Raw genomic sequence first — 15,764 nt, forward strand, 5'->3', positions numbered from 1 at the left:
ACTCATGATACAAAAGACATTAATAACCTACTAAAAATGAAGAAAAAATCTGCGTCCTCCTTTTACAGAGCCAGCACTTGTTGGACCACTTCGACCAGGCCTGAGTTGACCTGCAGCAATAAGTAGGCCATTTTCATCCTGTTTAATCTCTGAAGTGGTGAAAGACGGATGTTTTTCTTTTTCTTCAGTCGTTTTTCTGATGAAAAAAATAAATAAAAATAAATAAAATGAACGAGCTTTTAATAAATTATATATAAAATTTAACTTACTCTGTACAGGTGCAGGAGGTGGTGCGTTCTCTTCCTCTTCATCTGAAAGGATAAAAACATCTTTTTTACTTCAAATTTAATATACTATGCGGAGCTTTTTGTGAAACAGCTTACCGGCTGGCTGCTCAGGACCACGTTCAGCGGTTTCAGAGTCGCTGTCGGATTGTTCTGAAAGAATAAAAATAATGAAAAAATATGAACGAATCATCTTTGAAGTAAATAACCACCTTTTTATAAATCTCTTACCCTGTGCAGGAGAAGGGGGAGGAGGAGGAGGAGGAGGAGATGGAGGAGGTGTGGGCGGAGATATTGAAGCGGCAGTCGAATGTTGTTCTGAAAGGATAAAAAAACAACGGTAAATGTGTACGAGTCATCTTTGACTTATTAATCAGTTGTTTTTTTTATCGTTACCATCCGTCCGCGCATGAGAAGGGGCTGGAGGTGGTGGGGGCTGAGATATTGGGGGTGCGTAGGCCGTCGGACGTTGCTCTGAAGAATAAAAACGATAAATATGAACGACACATCTCTGACTTATTAATCGCTATTTTGTAATCACTTACCAGCTTCGAGGATCGTCTGCGGCGTGACGGTCCTGTAACGAACAGCTTTCACGCTCGCATTCCCGTGTGATCTGACGGTATGGCTGGGCTGATACGAATGTAAGACGGTTCGGCTGGTGGATGGAGGCGTGGTTGGGTAAAAGTTATCACTTCCGGGGTAAGGTTGAACCCCCTCCTTTTCTGTAAAATGAGATATTTCTCAGTTGAAGAAAAGAACGTTACGTATATATTTATAAAATCCACTCACTCAGATTCTCGACCGCGCGATTAATTTTAGACAAATCATCCAGGGGGACCGGTACCGGAGTTTTACAAGTTAATTCCTCAATAGGAATTTCTTCCCACTCGCCGTCCGATATGACAATAGCGTCTGAAAATAAAGATGTTAAACCAGAAAGAGAAAAAAAAAGATTTGCGTCTTGAGTTAAAAACTTACCCGTCATCTTAGCTTGTTACACCTCAAATCACGACTCCGAAAATGCGCTTTTACATTTTATACAGCTGTTTAAAAAAATCATGAATAGAAAACGGTTGCGATTGGTCGAAAAAAAAATGTTTATAAACAATACAGAGTCATTTGCTTTGTTGTATAGGTAGACAAATGTATGAATGGTTGTTTAGAGTTGTGTGTGTGTGTGTGTGTGTGTGTGTGTGTGTGTGTGTGTGTGTGTGTGTGTGTGTGTGTGTGTGTGTGTGTGTGTGTGTGTGTGTGTGTGTGTGTGTGTGTGTGTGTGTGTGTGTGTGCTCGTATCCATTGCTTCGTCAAAACTCCCTGGAGCAGAAATAAAAAAACCTTTACGATCCAAAAAATAATACCGGACATTTCTTCCTGAAATCTCATCATGTCTCAATTCGAACGTTGTTTTTAGCAGAGGAAGGCTATATTCAAAACACGTATCCATCGCTTCTTCTTCTTATTCTTATTCTTTGCTCATGTTTTGGTTAAAATGTAGCAGCTCTTTCACTCGTGTGTAAATCCGTTTACGGCATGCATGTGCCTTAGTTTAACTATTCTGGGAGGTATGTCATTAAAGGTTTGACCAGAGGTACGTCTGCTCTGAGACTTTACTAATCCACCCCTCCCAAAAAACAAACCTCATAAACAGCTTTTTATTTATTTCAGCTGTTATAGGTCCTACAAAATGGATCAAATCTTTTCTCTGAGGCAGGAAGCAATGTGTGTGTGTGTGTGTGTGTGTGTGTGTGTGTGTGTGTGTGTGTGTGTGTGTGTGTGTGTGTGTGTGTGTGTGTGTGTGTGTGTGTGTGTGTGTGTGTGTGTGTGTGTGTGTGTGTGACAGTGAAAACAAAATGTGACACTAAAGGCAGGAGGCGATGGTTAAGCTTTCACCTAAATAGCTCTTTGAAACAATAGCAAGTCATTTGCTTTGTGAGTATCACCGTGCCAACTTGTTTAGAATGAACCAGAACTTTGTTTTTAAAACTTTCCCGCCACTCTTTCAATTCAGCCCACCTGCAAAAAAAAGTAAGTAATTTGCTTTTTGTGTGTTGTTTCTGTGACGATTTGGTTCAGCCAGATCTTTGTTTTAAAACTTACCGCCACCTGCAGAACAAAAAGGAAGTAATTGACTTTGTCAGAAGTCGCTGGCCGTGCAAAATTGTTTAGAATGAACTTTAAGAAAGCTCAACAGATCTTAAAAAGCATCACGCTGAGGTAAGGATCAACTTTTGTTCTTATAGGCTTGAGTATGCAGGCTGGTTTACAACAGGACCTTAAATGGTTTAGGATGGTAAACCATTGCTTTTGTGAAGTGATAGAAATGTTTGAATGGTTTAGTCAAAGACAAATGTTTGAATGTAATCCCTTTACTTCTTAGAGAAGTGTGTGTGTGTGTGTGTGTGTGTGTGTGTGTGTGTGTGTGTGTGTGTGTGTGTGTGTGTGTGTGTGTGTGTGTGTGTGTGTGTGTGTGTGTGTGTGTGTGTGTGTGTGTGTGTGTGTGTGTGTGTGTGTGTGTGCTTACAGCCATTAATTTGATGTGCTGCTGGACAGAGAGTTTTACACAATAGTTTTAGTTCTGGTCAAAAAGTGTCAGTGAGCTGCATGTAAATAACACATTTAAACACAAAGTTTAAGACTGAACATACGAAATCCAACGTGAACATCTCAAAGAGAGTATTAATGACATAGACAAATGTGTCACTCTGAAGAGTTTGTGTGTGTTCAGCAAAAGGCTGCAAAAGTTCATGCATTGACTTCAGCTTCTGCCACTCACTCAAGAGCTAGCAGACCATACCATCTTGTCTGCTACTACAAAAACAGATTCTTTAACTTTGAGGAAACGTACAACCATTTCATAGGTACTTGACAGTGTGTGGGGCTGTCATTCACAACAGTTAGGCCGCACTCATCCACTGTCAGTGAGCCATGTCTGTAGGCACCTCTTCAGCGCGGCCTGGTGCTTCATTCAGCTCCTCGTGGTTCATCATTTTTTCTTAGAGCTCGGCTTTTCACCATTCGGACAGATCTGAGCTTTTAAAGAGTTAAACACAATAGGATTACACTCAGAAGGGAGGGGCTGTGGGAACCGATGGGCTATCACAAAAAAGAAACCACACACCATTACACACATTAGCCTATGACGTGGGATATCATGGACGCTCAACAATACGCCATTGATGATGCGGCGTGGGGGGTCTAGACCATCTGGACACGTTCAACAATACGCCATTGATGATGCGGCGTGGGGGGTCTAAACCATCTGGACAATTAACAATACACATGTCCATTTGATTAATGATACGGAAGGGGGGGCAAAGATTGAACAATACACCTGTCCATTTGATTAATGATAGGAAGGGGGGCAAGGTCAAGGGTCAAATGAACAATAGGAATGAAAGGTCAAAGAACAATAGACCTGTCAAAATGTTTGACGAAAGGTGTCTTATAATACTCTCTTGTATCCATGGAGCTGGATAGATGGAACCCAAAGCGCAAATAAAGTAAAAAAGCGCTAAAAGAAAATGTCAAACAAGAGGAGTGTGCTTCATTTGAAAATGGGCATGTGGTTGAGAAAGACAAAATACAAATAAAAATAAAACCATGTGGTCATTTAAAAACCAGCTGCTGCAGATCATTAGACAGAAGAAAGGATTATTCTATCTGGATGTGGACTCACTATTCGTGTTTTTAACGAAAGTATGCTTTTGAAATACTTTCTTCCGGAGGTTTCATTCAGTTTTTACATATATTTGTCATCAGCTGCTGCTTGTTTATGAAGCTCACCAAGAGATGAGTGGGGTGAGGAGGGAGTGAGTCACAGAACGCTGCGTAATTTCGAGATTACACATGGATGTTTGTTCAATTAGTTTGTTAAAAAATTTATATTAAGGAGGATATTGTGTGTATTGAGGTGGAATACAATTGTGACAAAAAGAAACCCCGTTAAGACCGTTTCAAACCTCTACAATCACACAGCGGCAACTGCGCCACTACTGGCCGCAGTTCATGACCAATAGCTAAAAAATAACTAATTGGGTTTTATGTGAATAAAATTAAATAACACTAATCAAAGTTGCTGATTATTTATACGAAAACCATCATCCCCTCTACACAGGGAGACTTCAGTGACTTTGTCATAAAGTTATCTCTGAGACAAACTAGCGACTGTGTTGGGAAGACTCACAATAATGATCAGCTTCGCTGCAAAAGTGTATCGTTAACATGTAACTGAAATAATCCCTGAGACCAGATCAATTTCTTCATCTCCGTTAGCCATCCACTTGCTATCTGTTGACAAGTGATGATGGTGTTGGTGAACGGCTGATGGCGAGTTTTAGCCATAATCCACCTGGAGATGATTTCGGAGATCCACTTGTAAATGTCCAGGTCATGAAGATAAGAGTTTAAAAAAAGCCAGTCATGCAGCCCAACATTTCATTCAATATTTTACACCTTTACGTCACTAAAGTCAGTCGGTCTTGTAAAGTTAGCAGCCATGACTCAATCCTGACTGGGGCAACCTATAAAAACCCTAAATAAATCTGCATGAGAGCTGGGACGTAATTTTGGGGGGGGACGGGTGGGACATGTCCCCCCCACTTTTTCAAAAGGCAGATTTGGTCCCCTGCACTTTTTTCCGTCCAAAAACAATGTTACGCTCCATTAAATGGATTTGGTTGAGCACTAGGACCGAAACGGAAACCGGTTTACTATTAGACCCGCCCAAAAGCTAATCTATTGGCTCTGCTGATACTTGCTAACGTATTATTGGCTGTTGCTGCTGTCACTCAAGTTGGAAACAGTCAGAACGTGCTCACGTTGTTTTGCTAGTTTGGAGCCGCTAGGGAACACCGGTACTGAGTCACATCGTCAACTAGACGCTGTGTAATATCAGAGCTCAGCTCAGCTTCCATTACATAACATTTGAACAACTGTTCATTTGTGAGTCTTTGGTAGTTAGGCACAGCCAGGAGGCAGCATGTCAAGAAAACGAAAAGTGGATATAAGAGACTTCTTTCAAAGTCAAAACGCAAGTTGGAACATGTGACAGACCTGCATTAAGCTCAGACTCACCTCCTCCTTCACAAACATACTCAAAACTAACTTTTACAAACTCATCTCCTCCACATAACTGACTCCTCAGACACAATTTATTCGTATTATTATAATTATTGTTTTATTATTATTACTATTATCATCATAATTATTATTACTAGTAGTAGTAGAAGTGTAACTTCAAAACTTTTATCATTTAACTTTATTGTAAACTTATCTATTGCAATGTATATGTTCACATTAAAAAGCTCTGAAAAATGAACAGTATCGTCATCGTCAACAGATTTTTTTAAGCTTAATGTCAAAGATGTACACTTTTCATTAGATTTATCTTATTTTTTCCATTTATTTTTTGTGTGTTGAAATGCAACAACTGTTTAAACACTTTTAAGGGAAAAAACATATTTAATATGTTTTTATACACTCAAATGTTAGGGTGATGATCATGTGTAAAACATTAGTTCAGCATGTCCTCTAACACAGCAAATGAACAAACGGCCAGATCTCAGGAGGGACCGTTTATGTATAAATCATTTTTATACTTTTGACTAGGCCTGGGAAAGTAACACATTTTGCTGGACGATATTTTGTCCAACAAATTGTTGATGATAAACGATATTGTCAACATTATCTAGACCAAAATAACCACTAATATAATGTTAATATATCATAATAATGCAAGTACACCCTTTAAAATGCAACAAATAAACCTTCATTTAACATTGAAATGTCCAGAACCAGAACTTCTAAATGAATAAAAATAACAAACAAAAATTGAATAAAAAAGGAATCTCACTCCCTGTTAGAAAATGTTGCACCAAAAACAATAAAAAAGACCCAAAACAATAAATACAATGGCCTATCCATTGTCAACAGCCAAAACTGCACTTCAATAATGATAATAAATAAAAATAATAATAGAGTTGTACATTTTTTAACTTTGATATATATATATATATATATATATATATATATATATATATATATATATATATATATATATATATATATATATATATATATGAGGATGGAAAAATTATTGAGATGGGCACGTGACGTGTCAAGGGGTCTTTACATAACACCCCCCACCCCAAATCCGCACAAGCCTGCTGTGTCCCCCCCACTTCTGAAATCAAAATTTCGTCCCTGCATGAGAGGAATTATTAATAACGGAGTTCGTTTTCCTCTGAACACGAGGTGCTTGTCTTCTGCAGCATCCATCGTTTGTGTTAGAGGTTCCGTTCGTTCTCATCCGCTGCGTTGCCGGGGCGGGCCCCTCCCAAGCCCGGCAGACGGACCATGCCCCCCACCCTCCACCCCCACCCCCCAAGCCCTGCCCCTGATGGTAATTATTTTTAAACTATCATTAGAAGGAAATAAACACGAGAACAATATGAGAGAAACTGAACTACGTAATTCAAAGGCAAACACTCTTTTTTAAAAGACAAGCTGTGCTTTGCTTACTATAAACTGATAGCAAACAAAAATGAAACTAGACATTGTATGTGGAAAAATACACCAGAATTAAACTATTCAAAAATAGGTGCACAAACTATAATTTAAATGATTTGTAAATTATCAAAATATGTTGCCACTAAACACTGAACATTAGATATCGGTTTAGACGAGTTTCAGCACCATGGAGAGAGGCAAACACGCAAAGCTGCTGTTTTCCACAATAGTGACGCAGTCAGAAAAACACACGTGACAGGAAAACTAAACGTAGGGCAGCAGCAACCCCTTCAAAATAAAAACATTGACATACAGGTGATGCATCGGCAAACTTTGTGAAAGCAAGACAATTCAAATAAACGAAACGTTGGTGGATTGAATAAATTAAAAGAGTAGCGTGTAAGACTTTTTTTCTGATGTTGCGTTAGTTAAAACTGTTTTATGAAACAACATAATAGTAAAAAAAATTCTTTTAACAAAGAAAAATTATTACTATATAATTATTAGAGAATAAATGTCAACAGACACACTCAAATTTCTATTTGACATAAGGGACACACAAGGGGCCAGAATATTTTGAGGACGTTGAAAACAAACTGTCCGTTTGACCATTTGTGAAAGACAAAAAAAAAGTGGTAAGGTTGGTAATTATCAAAAGAGTCAACGCAATATTGTTACTTTAGATGGGGTATATCATTAGAAAATGCGCAGAGGGTGCATTTATGTATAAATAATCAGTTATGTGAATTATTAATCAGATTATGAAAAATATTCAAAAATAATATTCTAAATGCAAAGCATCTGAATTGAGTAAGATATTTAAAAAAGCAACCAGCATGAAAGAAAAATGATATGCTTATGTAAGAATATAAAGAAAAGTAAAAACCAGTCCCCCACACTTCTAGAAATAGTTCTGACAATGAATAAAATGTAACCCTCTCAGGCTCAAAATAAGTTTGATAAAAATGTGAACAACTAAGTCCTTCAGGTGTAATTCTGAGTTAAAAAATGCTCATGAAATACATATGAGGAAAACCAGGTAGGTTTTAACGTAGCAAATATGCAACGCCTACCTCCAGAGGGTTAAAGCTGAAAATAAGACGGACTTGCCTACCTCAGGAGAAGAATCACAACTTCCAAACACATCAGCAAACTCAGAGGGACTTTTCTTCAGAGTCTGGTCAGCAGGCAGCGTGTTGTCATTGTAAGATGACACAAACTTAAAGTCACTGGTTCTAGATCCTGTTGTCAGGTAGGCGTCATAGTTGTAGGAGCTGCGTAAAGTTCCTGTTCCATCAACATCTGCGTAATTAGGAGGGAGATAAGCTCCGGGAATGGCCACTGCTCCATCAAACAACAGCCTGGGCTTTCTCCTGTGACAAAACCTCACACCCAGGATGATGATGATGAAGGTCAGGAAGAAGGTGGACACACACACCAGCGAAATGATCAGATACGAGGTCAGTTTGGAGTTCTTGTCATCATAAGAAATATCTTTCAGCTCTGGCACCTCAGCCAAGTTATCAGAAATCAGTAAATACATGGCACAGGTGGCAGACAGAGAGGGCTGTCCGTTATCTTTCACTGCTACAATCAGGTTCTGTTTCATGCTGTCAGATTCAGAAATGTCCCGCTGCGTCCTGATCTCTCCGCTGTGCACACCGATAGTGAAAAGTCCCGGATCAGTGGATCTGACTATCTGATAGGACAGCCAGGCGTTCTGTCCAGAGTCCGCGTCCACCGCTATCACTTTGGACACCAGAGAGCCTCCGTGTGCAGCTTTGGGGACCAGCTCGGTCATGAAGGAGCTGCCCTCCGGGGCGGGGTACAGTATCTGAGGAGAGTTGTCATTCACATCTGATACGAACACACTCACGGTCACGTTGCTGCTGAGAGGAGGAGAACCGTTGTCTCTGGCCATCACGTGGACTTTAAAACTCCTCAGCTGTTCATAATCAAACGACCTGACAGCGTGGATCACCCCCGTGTCTCCGTTAACTGATAGATAGGAGGACACCGACGCACCGTTCACCTCAGCAGGTATCAGAGAATAAATCACGGTACCGTTTTGTCTCCAGTCCGGGTCTCGAGCACTAACGGAACATAAAGTGGAGCCAGGTTTGTTATTTTCACTCACATAAGCGCTGTAGGACTGCTCCTCAAACACAGGTGGGTTGTCGTTGATGTCAGCTACAGATAACTGAACAGTTTTAGAGGAGGACAGAGGTGGAGAGCCCTCGTCAGTGGCACTGATTGTAATGTTGTAATCAGACACTAGTTCACGGTCCAGCTGTCCTGTGGTCACCAGAGAATAATAGTTTTTAATAGAAGGAACCAACTTAAAAGGAACGTTCTGCTGGATGGAGCAGCGGACCTGTCGGTTCTTCTCAGAGTCTCTGTCCTGCACGTTGATGATGCCCACCTCTGTACCAGGTGGTGCGTTCTCAGGTACCGGGTTGGACAGGGACTTTAGATATATGACAGGGGGGTTGTCATTTACATCTATTATTTCAACTAAAACACTTGCATGAGACGCCAACCCTAGGCCATCTTTAGCGCTGATCTGCATTTCATATTTTGATTCTTTTTCATAATCAATAGCTCCCGCTACCTTAACTTCACCTGTTTTTGGATGTAAAGAAAACATCTGATTTTCATCAGAAACGTGATCAAACCCGTAAATAACTTCTCCATTCACTCCCTCATCAGCATCAGCAGCAGTTACTGTAAGAACAACCGTGTCTAAAGGAGAGTTTTCAGGCAGACTGGCTTTATAAACGGCCTGACTGAACACTGGGGCGTTATCATTAGCATCCAGCACAGTGACGTGTATGACTACTGTACCTGATCTCTGAGGAGATCCTCCATCTAAAGCTGTCAGCAACAAAATGACTTCTTTTTTCTCCTCTCGGTCTAGCTCCTTCTCAAGCACCAACTCACTGTATTTCCGTCCAGCACCTTTTGATTTCACATTTAATTTGAAATAATCATTCTGTTGGAGCGAGTAGCCCTGCACAGCATTATCTCCGATGTCCGCATCGTGCGCTTCATCAAGGAGGAACGTCGCACCTTTCGCTGCTGATTCCCTAATTTCTAGTTTCAGTGATCCCTCCTTAAACTGTGGAGAATTATCATTAATGTCCTGAACGTGAATATTAACGCGATGAATCTCCAGCGGATTTTCCAAAACCAGCTCCTGCTTCATTACGCACGATACTTTCTTTGAACAAAGGCCCTCCCTGTCGATCCTCTCTTGTACAATCAGCTCTCCAGTGTTGTAATTCACTCCGCAGTACTTAACATCATTGTGTTCTGTGTCGATCCGCGCCTTCCGAGCAGACAGCATGCGCAGGTCCAGACCCAAATCGTTAGCAATATTTCCGATCACAGATCCGCGTTTCAACTCCTCCAGAATCGAGTAGCTCACGTCTCCTTTGACCAGAGGGAGGGAAAGAAAAAGACAAGCAAGGACGAGGTGCAGCGAAAAAGCTGAGGCCATCGTTCCATAAATCAGAAAATCCAGATTTTAATACTATTTCAGTCTAAATATTCAACCTGAGATCCTTGTTATTTTTTCATTAAAGCCTAAACCAATCCTACAGCCTTCATGCAGCGCTTTTTCAGTGCCGACTAAAGGAGGAATAAGGGTACAATCGATGACGCAAAAGGGGGGCACGAGCATGACTTTTGGTTTATTGGTACACACTGACACCATGAGTATTAATGTCGGTATGGCGCTGGGTTAGACTTAGTAAGCATCTTTAATAGATACGTTCCGCTTAAATGATAGGCCATAATCTTTATTTAACGTTGAACATAAACACCAATGTATTAAATATGAAAGTTACACGCGAATTATTAATATTTATGCTTTTTATTTATTAAGGGTTTTTGTATTTTGTGTTATCGTGCCTTTTGCCATGGTTACACTCCCATGACAGTTTGTAACGAATTTAAGTTAAATGAAGATTTGCTGTCAATCTGTATTCCCATGCAGTCATCAATGAATCCATGCAATCAATTAATTATTAATCTTCTTAATCATTAAATCAGTTACACAACCAGCAGGTAAATGCTGAAGATATTATATTGTGCAATATGATACAAAATAATATGTGCGTGTGCATGCATTTCTGTCAGTTTTAAACTGCTGAGGTTTATCAGATGACAAAGAATTGTACACCAGAAATCAAAACTCTATTAAATATCGTTAAAAAAACTGATGCAACGTGTATAATATTAAATAAATACATAAAAGGTTATTTTAAGATCTGTCTCGATTCAGTCACTCAGACATGCAATTCGGCGTCAGCTTTATCAAAACTTTAAAGTTCTGATCAAGAAAGATTAAACCACTAAATGTTCAAACTGACCAACAACCTCAATCTCGTAATATTTTTTATTTTACAAAGATCAAAAATCTGTTAATTAGTTTGTTTTTCTAAATTGATTATTTAAACATTTTACTACTCAGAAGGAGTAGAAAAAAATGACGGGGCCACAAAATAAGCCACTTTCTATGGCATCACAACTTACTAACGCAGGCGCGAGACATTTTCAACTTCACGCACAAATCACTTTGCGAAGGGGTAAAAAATCAAAACAGATTCAATCAGAACATCTTTGAATCATCTCTGATGATGAACACGAAAGTGCTTATAACCAGGGCCGTGCAGAGACCTTTGACGGGGCGGGTGCTCAAAGTAAAAAAAAAAGGGGCACTTATAGAGCAATCAGGTAAGTTAGAAAATTCAGATAATGAGACCCTTGGGTTCAAACAACATAATAAAAATATATAAATTAGTGTCATTAGTGTTAATGTTAGTTCATAAATAATAGTTTTAGTTTTTAAAGCTGACTTATATCTAGAGATGTTACAACCACATTTTTGCCCCTGATCCGAGTCCAAGTTGTTTGATTTTTGATTATCTTCCAATACTGAGTCCTGTTCTGATACCAGGTGGTGATGCAACACATTATAAAAGAAGAAATAAGTCGTCCTTCTGTCTGTATTTGTCATTTTGTTATTTTAGCCTGAAAAGGTCACTCATTCAGGAAGTACATTTAACAGAAATCAAGATCATTTATTGCTATTGCACAGGTGTACAACCAAAGATATTTTGTGCTTACTAAAGACAGCTCTAGTAAGAGGTAGTAAAATAAATGTAAAATAAATGCACCACAGAGAGTTATCCATTGTGATTTACAGCTATGTTTGCTGAGATATTTTTCCAGTCAGTAGAAAATTCTTGATTCCATTCCATGATCTCACTGAACTTAACACTAAACATGAGAACTCTGCTACCAACCTAACAACAACACCCTTTACACAAAGGCACCATCATCACATACGTGGCAGGAGTCTCAGAGAAACTTAGAAGAATCTTCTCCAAACACAACATCCTGGTAAACTTTAAACCAACAACACCCTCAGACAGAACCTGGTCCATCCAGAAGACAAAACACCCAAACAGAAGCTCAGTGGGGTCGTTTATGCAGTCCAGTGTAGGAGCACTGTCCAGATGTTTACCTTAGAGAAACTAAACAACATTTACACAAGAACATAACACAACACAGGAGAGCCACCTCTTCAGGTCAAAACTCTGCAGTCCACCTTCACCTGAAGGACAAGGGACACACCTTTGAAGATGACAAAGTCCACATTCTGGACAGAGAAGATAGATGATTTGAGAGAGGAGTAAAAGAAGCTATCTATGTCAAAACATGAAAACCCCACTTTAAATAGGGGCGGGGCTTAGATTTCACCATTCCAGTACCAATAATGCAGCTTTGGTCAAGGTCAAGGTCAATTTTACTTACAGAGCACATTTACAGCAGCAAAGCTACACCAAAGAGCTGTACAAGGTAAAACAAATCAAGATACACCAAATCAACAATAAAAACCTAAAATAAGATGAGCACACAACAGTCACAATCTATGATAAAAAATGTTAAAAACTATTAAGATGCTCAAGTCAGCCTGCATTAAAAGCCAAATCAAAAAATTGCGTCTTAACAAGGGATTTAAAATGCTCTAGATTCTGTGTGGTCCTGATGTTGAGAGGTAGCTTGTTCCACAGTTTGGGCCCAACCACAGAGAACGCTCTGTCGCCGCGAGTCTTGTGGCGGGTTTTTGGAACTGTTAGAAGAGCTTGAGAGCTGGACCTCATGGTTCTGGCAGGGACGTAAGCGGACAGCAGCTCCGAGATGTAAACTGGGGCCAGGCCATGAAGGGATTTAAAATCAAAAAGTAAAAATTTTGAAACGGATCCTGTAAGAGAAAGGAAGCCAATGGAGAGAGGCCAGAACCGGGGTTATGTGATCCCACTTGCTGGTTCCAGTCAGCAAGCGAGCCGCTGCATTTTGGACCAGCTGAAGTCGGTGTGGGGAGGACTGGTCCAGGCCAGAATACAGGAAGTTGCAGTAGTCCAATCGGCAAGACACGAACAGATGGATGACATGTTCGAGGACATTAGCAGGAAGGTATGGCTTCACCTTTGCTATCTGCCTTAAATGATAAAAACCTGATTGGACCACTGCACTCACCTGTCTGTAAAGATTACAAGAACCGTCTAAAAACACACCAAGGTTTTTAACACCGAGTTTTAGAAAACCAGAACAAGGACCAAGAGGACCAACAGCGTTGTTTAAAAGATTAGAACTTTTTTTTGAATCTCATTCAGTTTCAGTCTAGGTCACACCTTCCTGCATCTAATCAACACGATGACTCACCACCAATAGAGGCTAACGACTCATCAGGAGATGGAGAGGCGGGGTACTCAGAGTAGTTTCTGCTCTTTAAATAACAACAGACAGCTACAGCTTATGAGCTTGACTCTCCCATATTCCAGTTAGAACTGACAAAGCTCCTCAGAAGAGAAGTGAAATGTTTTAAAGAAACCAAAGAAGTCCAGTTGCCTTCATCTGAACTCTATGGAGTAATAGTCAATAATAAAAAATACATAATAAAGTACTAAAACGTATATAATTATGCTCACATTCACTTTTACCATCTCTTTGTGGGAGGCAGAAAATTTATCATGTTTAACCCTCTTATGACCATAAATATAACTGTTTTTTTTTTATTTATGGATTTAAAATTGTAATAAAAGTCTAAAATGTTTGTAACTCTGCTCCTTTTTTCAGAACAACCTCAGCTTTCAGTGTCTGGTTTGTATTTAGTGTTTATGTTTATTAAAGTTTGTAAAACTGCAGCTTAAATGAAAAAAAAAAACAGATTTGAATTTTCTTTACATTTATTACTAAACAGGAACTTCAAAATGACTTGAGCAAACTATGTCAAAAGACCTACCGTTGTTTAAACTCAGAACTGTGTTGCAAACACTCAGAAAACAGTGTGACCCCTGACCTCATGTTAACCAGTTTAATGACTGCAGCCTGTCTGTGACCACAGGTCTACGCTCTGGTCCAGAGAACGGGATACAGTAAAATAAATACTAGGTATCATCAAATAAACCTCATGGGCTACTTCACAGCTGTAGCTACATTTCTACCAGCATTATGAAGATCAATAAGCAGATAAAAGGTTAAATGTAAACATTTCATTACAAAAAAGTCAACTAATAAAATTCTGCACTGATAAAATCATATTTTCAGCTAAATAAATGTTTATTGTATGTATAAATAATGCTGGAATGAAGCTGAATCATTTAGTAAACAGTTGAGTGTTCAAATAAAAACCAGTGTGACTTTAAACTGTCCCTCCTCATGTCACCATCTACAGAAACAGCCTTCTGGGACACCTGACCAACCAGGTGGATTTTATTTGTGACGTTTCCATAACTCTATAAAAGCTGCTGATGAAGATGATCAGATCATCTCCTCCTTTCGGTTCTCTGCTCTCCCATCGCGGTTCCTCCGTTTCTTTCTGTGACGCTGCAAAGCTGGTTTCCATCTAATAGCGATTTTTGAAGTAACGTGAATTACATCATGTGATACCTCGTTGAAAAGCTCGTTTTATGTACTTTTAGGAACCGTTTGAATTATTTTTATTCGATTAGTAAGTCAGAAGTTATGACCCGGAGAATCTAGAGTGAGAAACATCTGTGATTCTTTGAGAGTTTCTGCAACTCTTCAGGAGAAGTCTCTCTCATGTCTCATTTTCTGTCCCAGACATGCAGCTACCTGACTCTGCTCCACACACACTAACCACATAAACAAAAGCTCTGATATTAAAATCTATCCAGCTGACGTAAAGCAGGCAGAAAAAAAACTTACAGGTAGATGAACGCAGACTCCTGTCCGCAGGGAAAACCTGGTCTGTCGTCTCCATGGCTACAAGGTAGAGCAACAGCAGGGACAACCAATCACACGTTAGTATGATGCGGCAGAGCCAATCAGTGAGCTTGTAGGCGGGTCTACGGGAAAATAGCCTTCAGCTTGAGGCGGCTGCCTCCGCATGGTCCTAGTGCCTGATTTGTATCAGTATAACAGTTTTGTACGGTAAAATCTGACGAACGACCGGAAAAAGGGCACTTTGAGCACTTCGGCCAAAAGGGGCAGGGTCTCAAGCGCCCCCCCCCCCCCCCCCCCGCACGTGCCTGCTTATAACAGTCATGCATGCGCTTTGAAGTGCGTGGTCACATACTGGTGGAGAGTTGGTGCACACGGAGCGCATCCTCCCATGCTTCGGGATCAGGAACGGTCTCTTAAGTGAGTCTTACTGACTTTTGGTAAATTCACTCGGAAAACACTTCCCTGGTGTCAAAACGTTGTAGGATTAAGCACTTTTTTTTTCCAGGCTCCAGTTTGAATAAGAAAGATCAAAAGATGGATATGTTCATGAAAAAAACATAAAAACAAAAACAAAACAAAAAATACCCGAATGATTGTGAAAACTAAATGAAGTTAATGTAAAACGTTTAAAATATATTTAATTATGTAGAGATAGTAAAACTGTAATGTGAATTTTATGTTTTCTAATGTTGCTCATCAAAATGTTAAGAAAAA

At 39.7% G+C, this 15,764-nt stretch overlaps 2 protein-coding genes across 3 annotated transcripts in view; both read right to left on the bottom strand.

The window, feature by feature from the left end:
* LOC107376386 (protocadherin gamma-C5) overlaps positions 1–15,764 on the bottom strand; it is a 344,488-nt gene that overhangs the window by 325,543 nt on the left and 3,181 nt on the right. The window lies entirely within an intron of this gene.
* On the bottom strand, positions 385–15,335 carry LOC129160932 (protocadherin beta-15-like). The gene is made up of 5 exons (XM_070551721.1): positions 7,909–15,335; positions 830–1,009; positions 681–758; positions 516–602; positions 385–437 (listed from the first exon to the last, which is right to left on the bottom strand). Exons 1-2 carry the CDS (start codon positions 10,291–10,293, stop codon positions 878–880), a joined length of 2,517 nt encoding a protein of 838 aa, XP_070407822.1. The 5' UTR covers positions 10,294–15,335; the 3' UTR covers positions 385–437; positions 516–602; positions 681–758; positions 830–877.

The sequence above is a fragment of the Nothobranchius furzeri genome, chromosome 1 (assembly GCF_043380555.1).
Source record: "Nothobranchius furzeri strain GRZ-AD chromosome 1, NfurGRZ-RIMD1, whole genome shotgun sequence".
Taxonomy (NCBI): domain Eukaryota; kingdom Metazoa; phylum Chordata; class Actinopteri; order Cyprinodontiformes; family Nothobranchiidae; genus Nothobranchius; species Nothobranchius furzeri.

Excerpts from the sequence above, each read along its gene's own strand:
- LOC129160932 (XM_070551721.1), bottom strand. The coding sequence starts at position 10,293 with ATGGCCTCAGCTTTTTCGCTGCACCTCGTCCTTGCTTGTCTTTTTCTT. Across the intron at positions 1,010-7,908 it reads GTTGTGATTCTTCTCCTGAG|AAAAGGAGGGGGTTCAACCT; the intron begins GTAGGCAAGTCC and ends CTCATTTTACAG.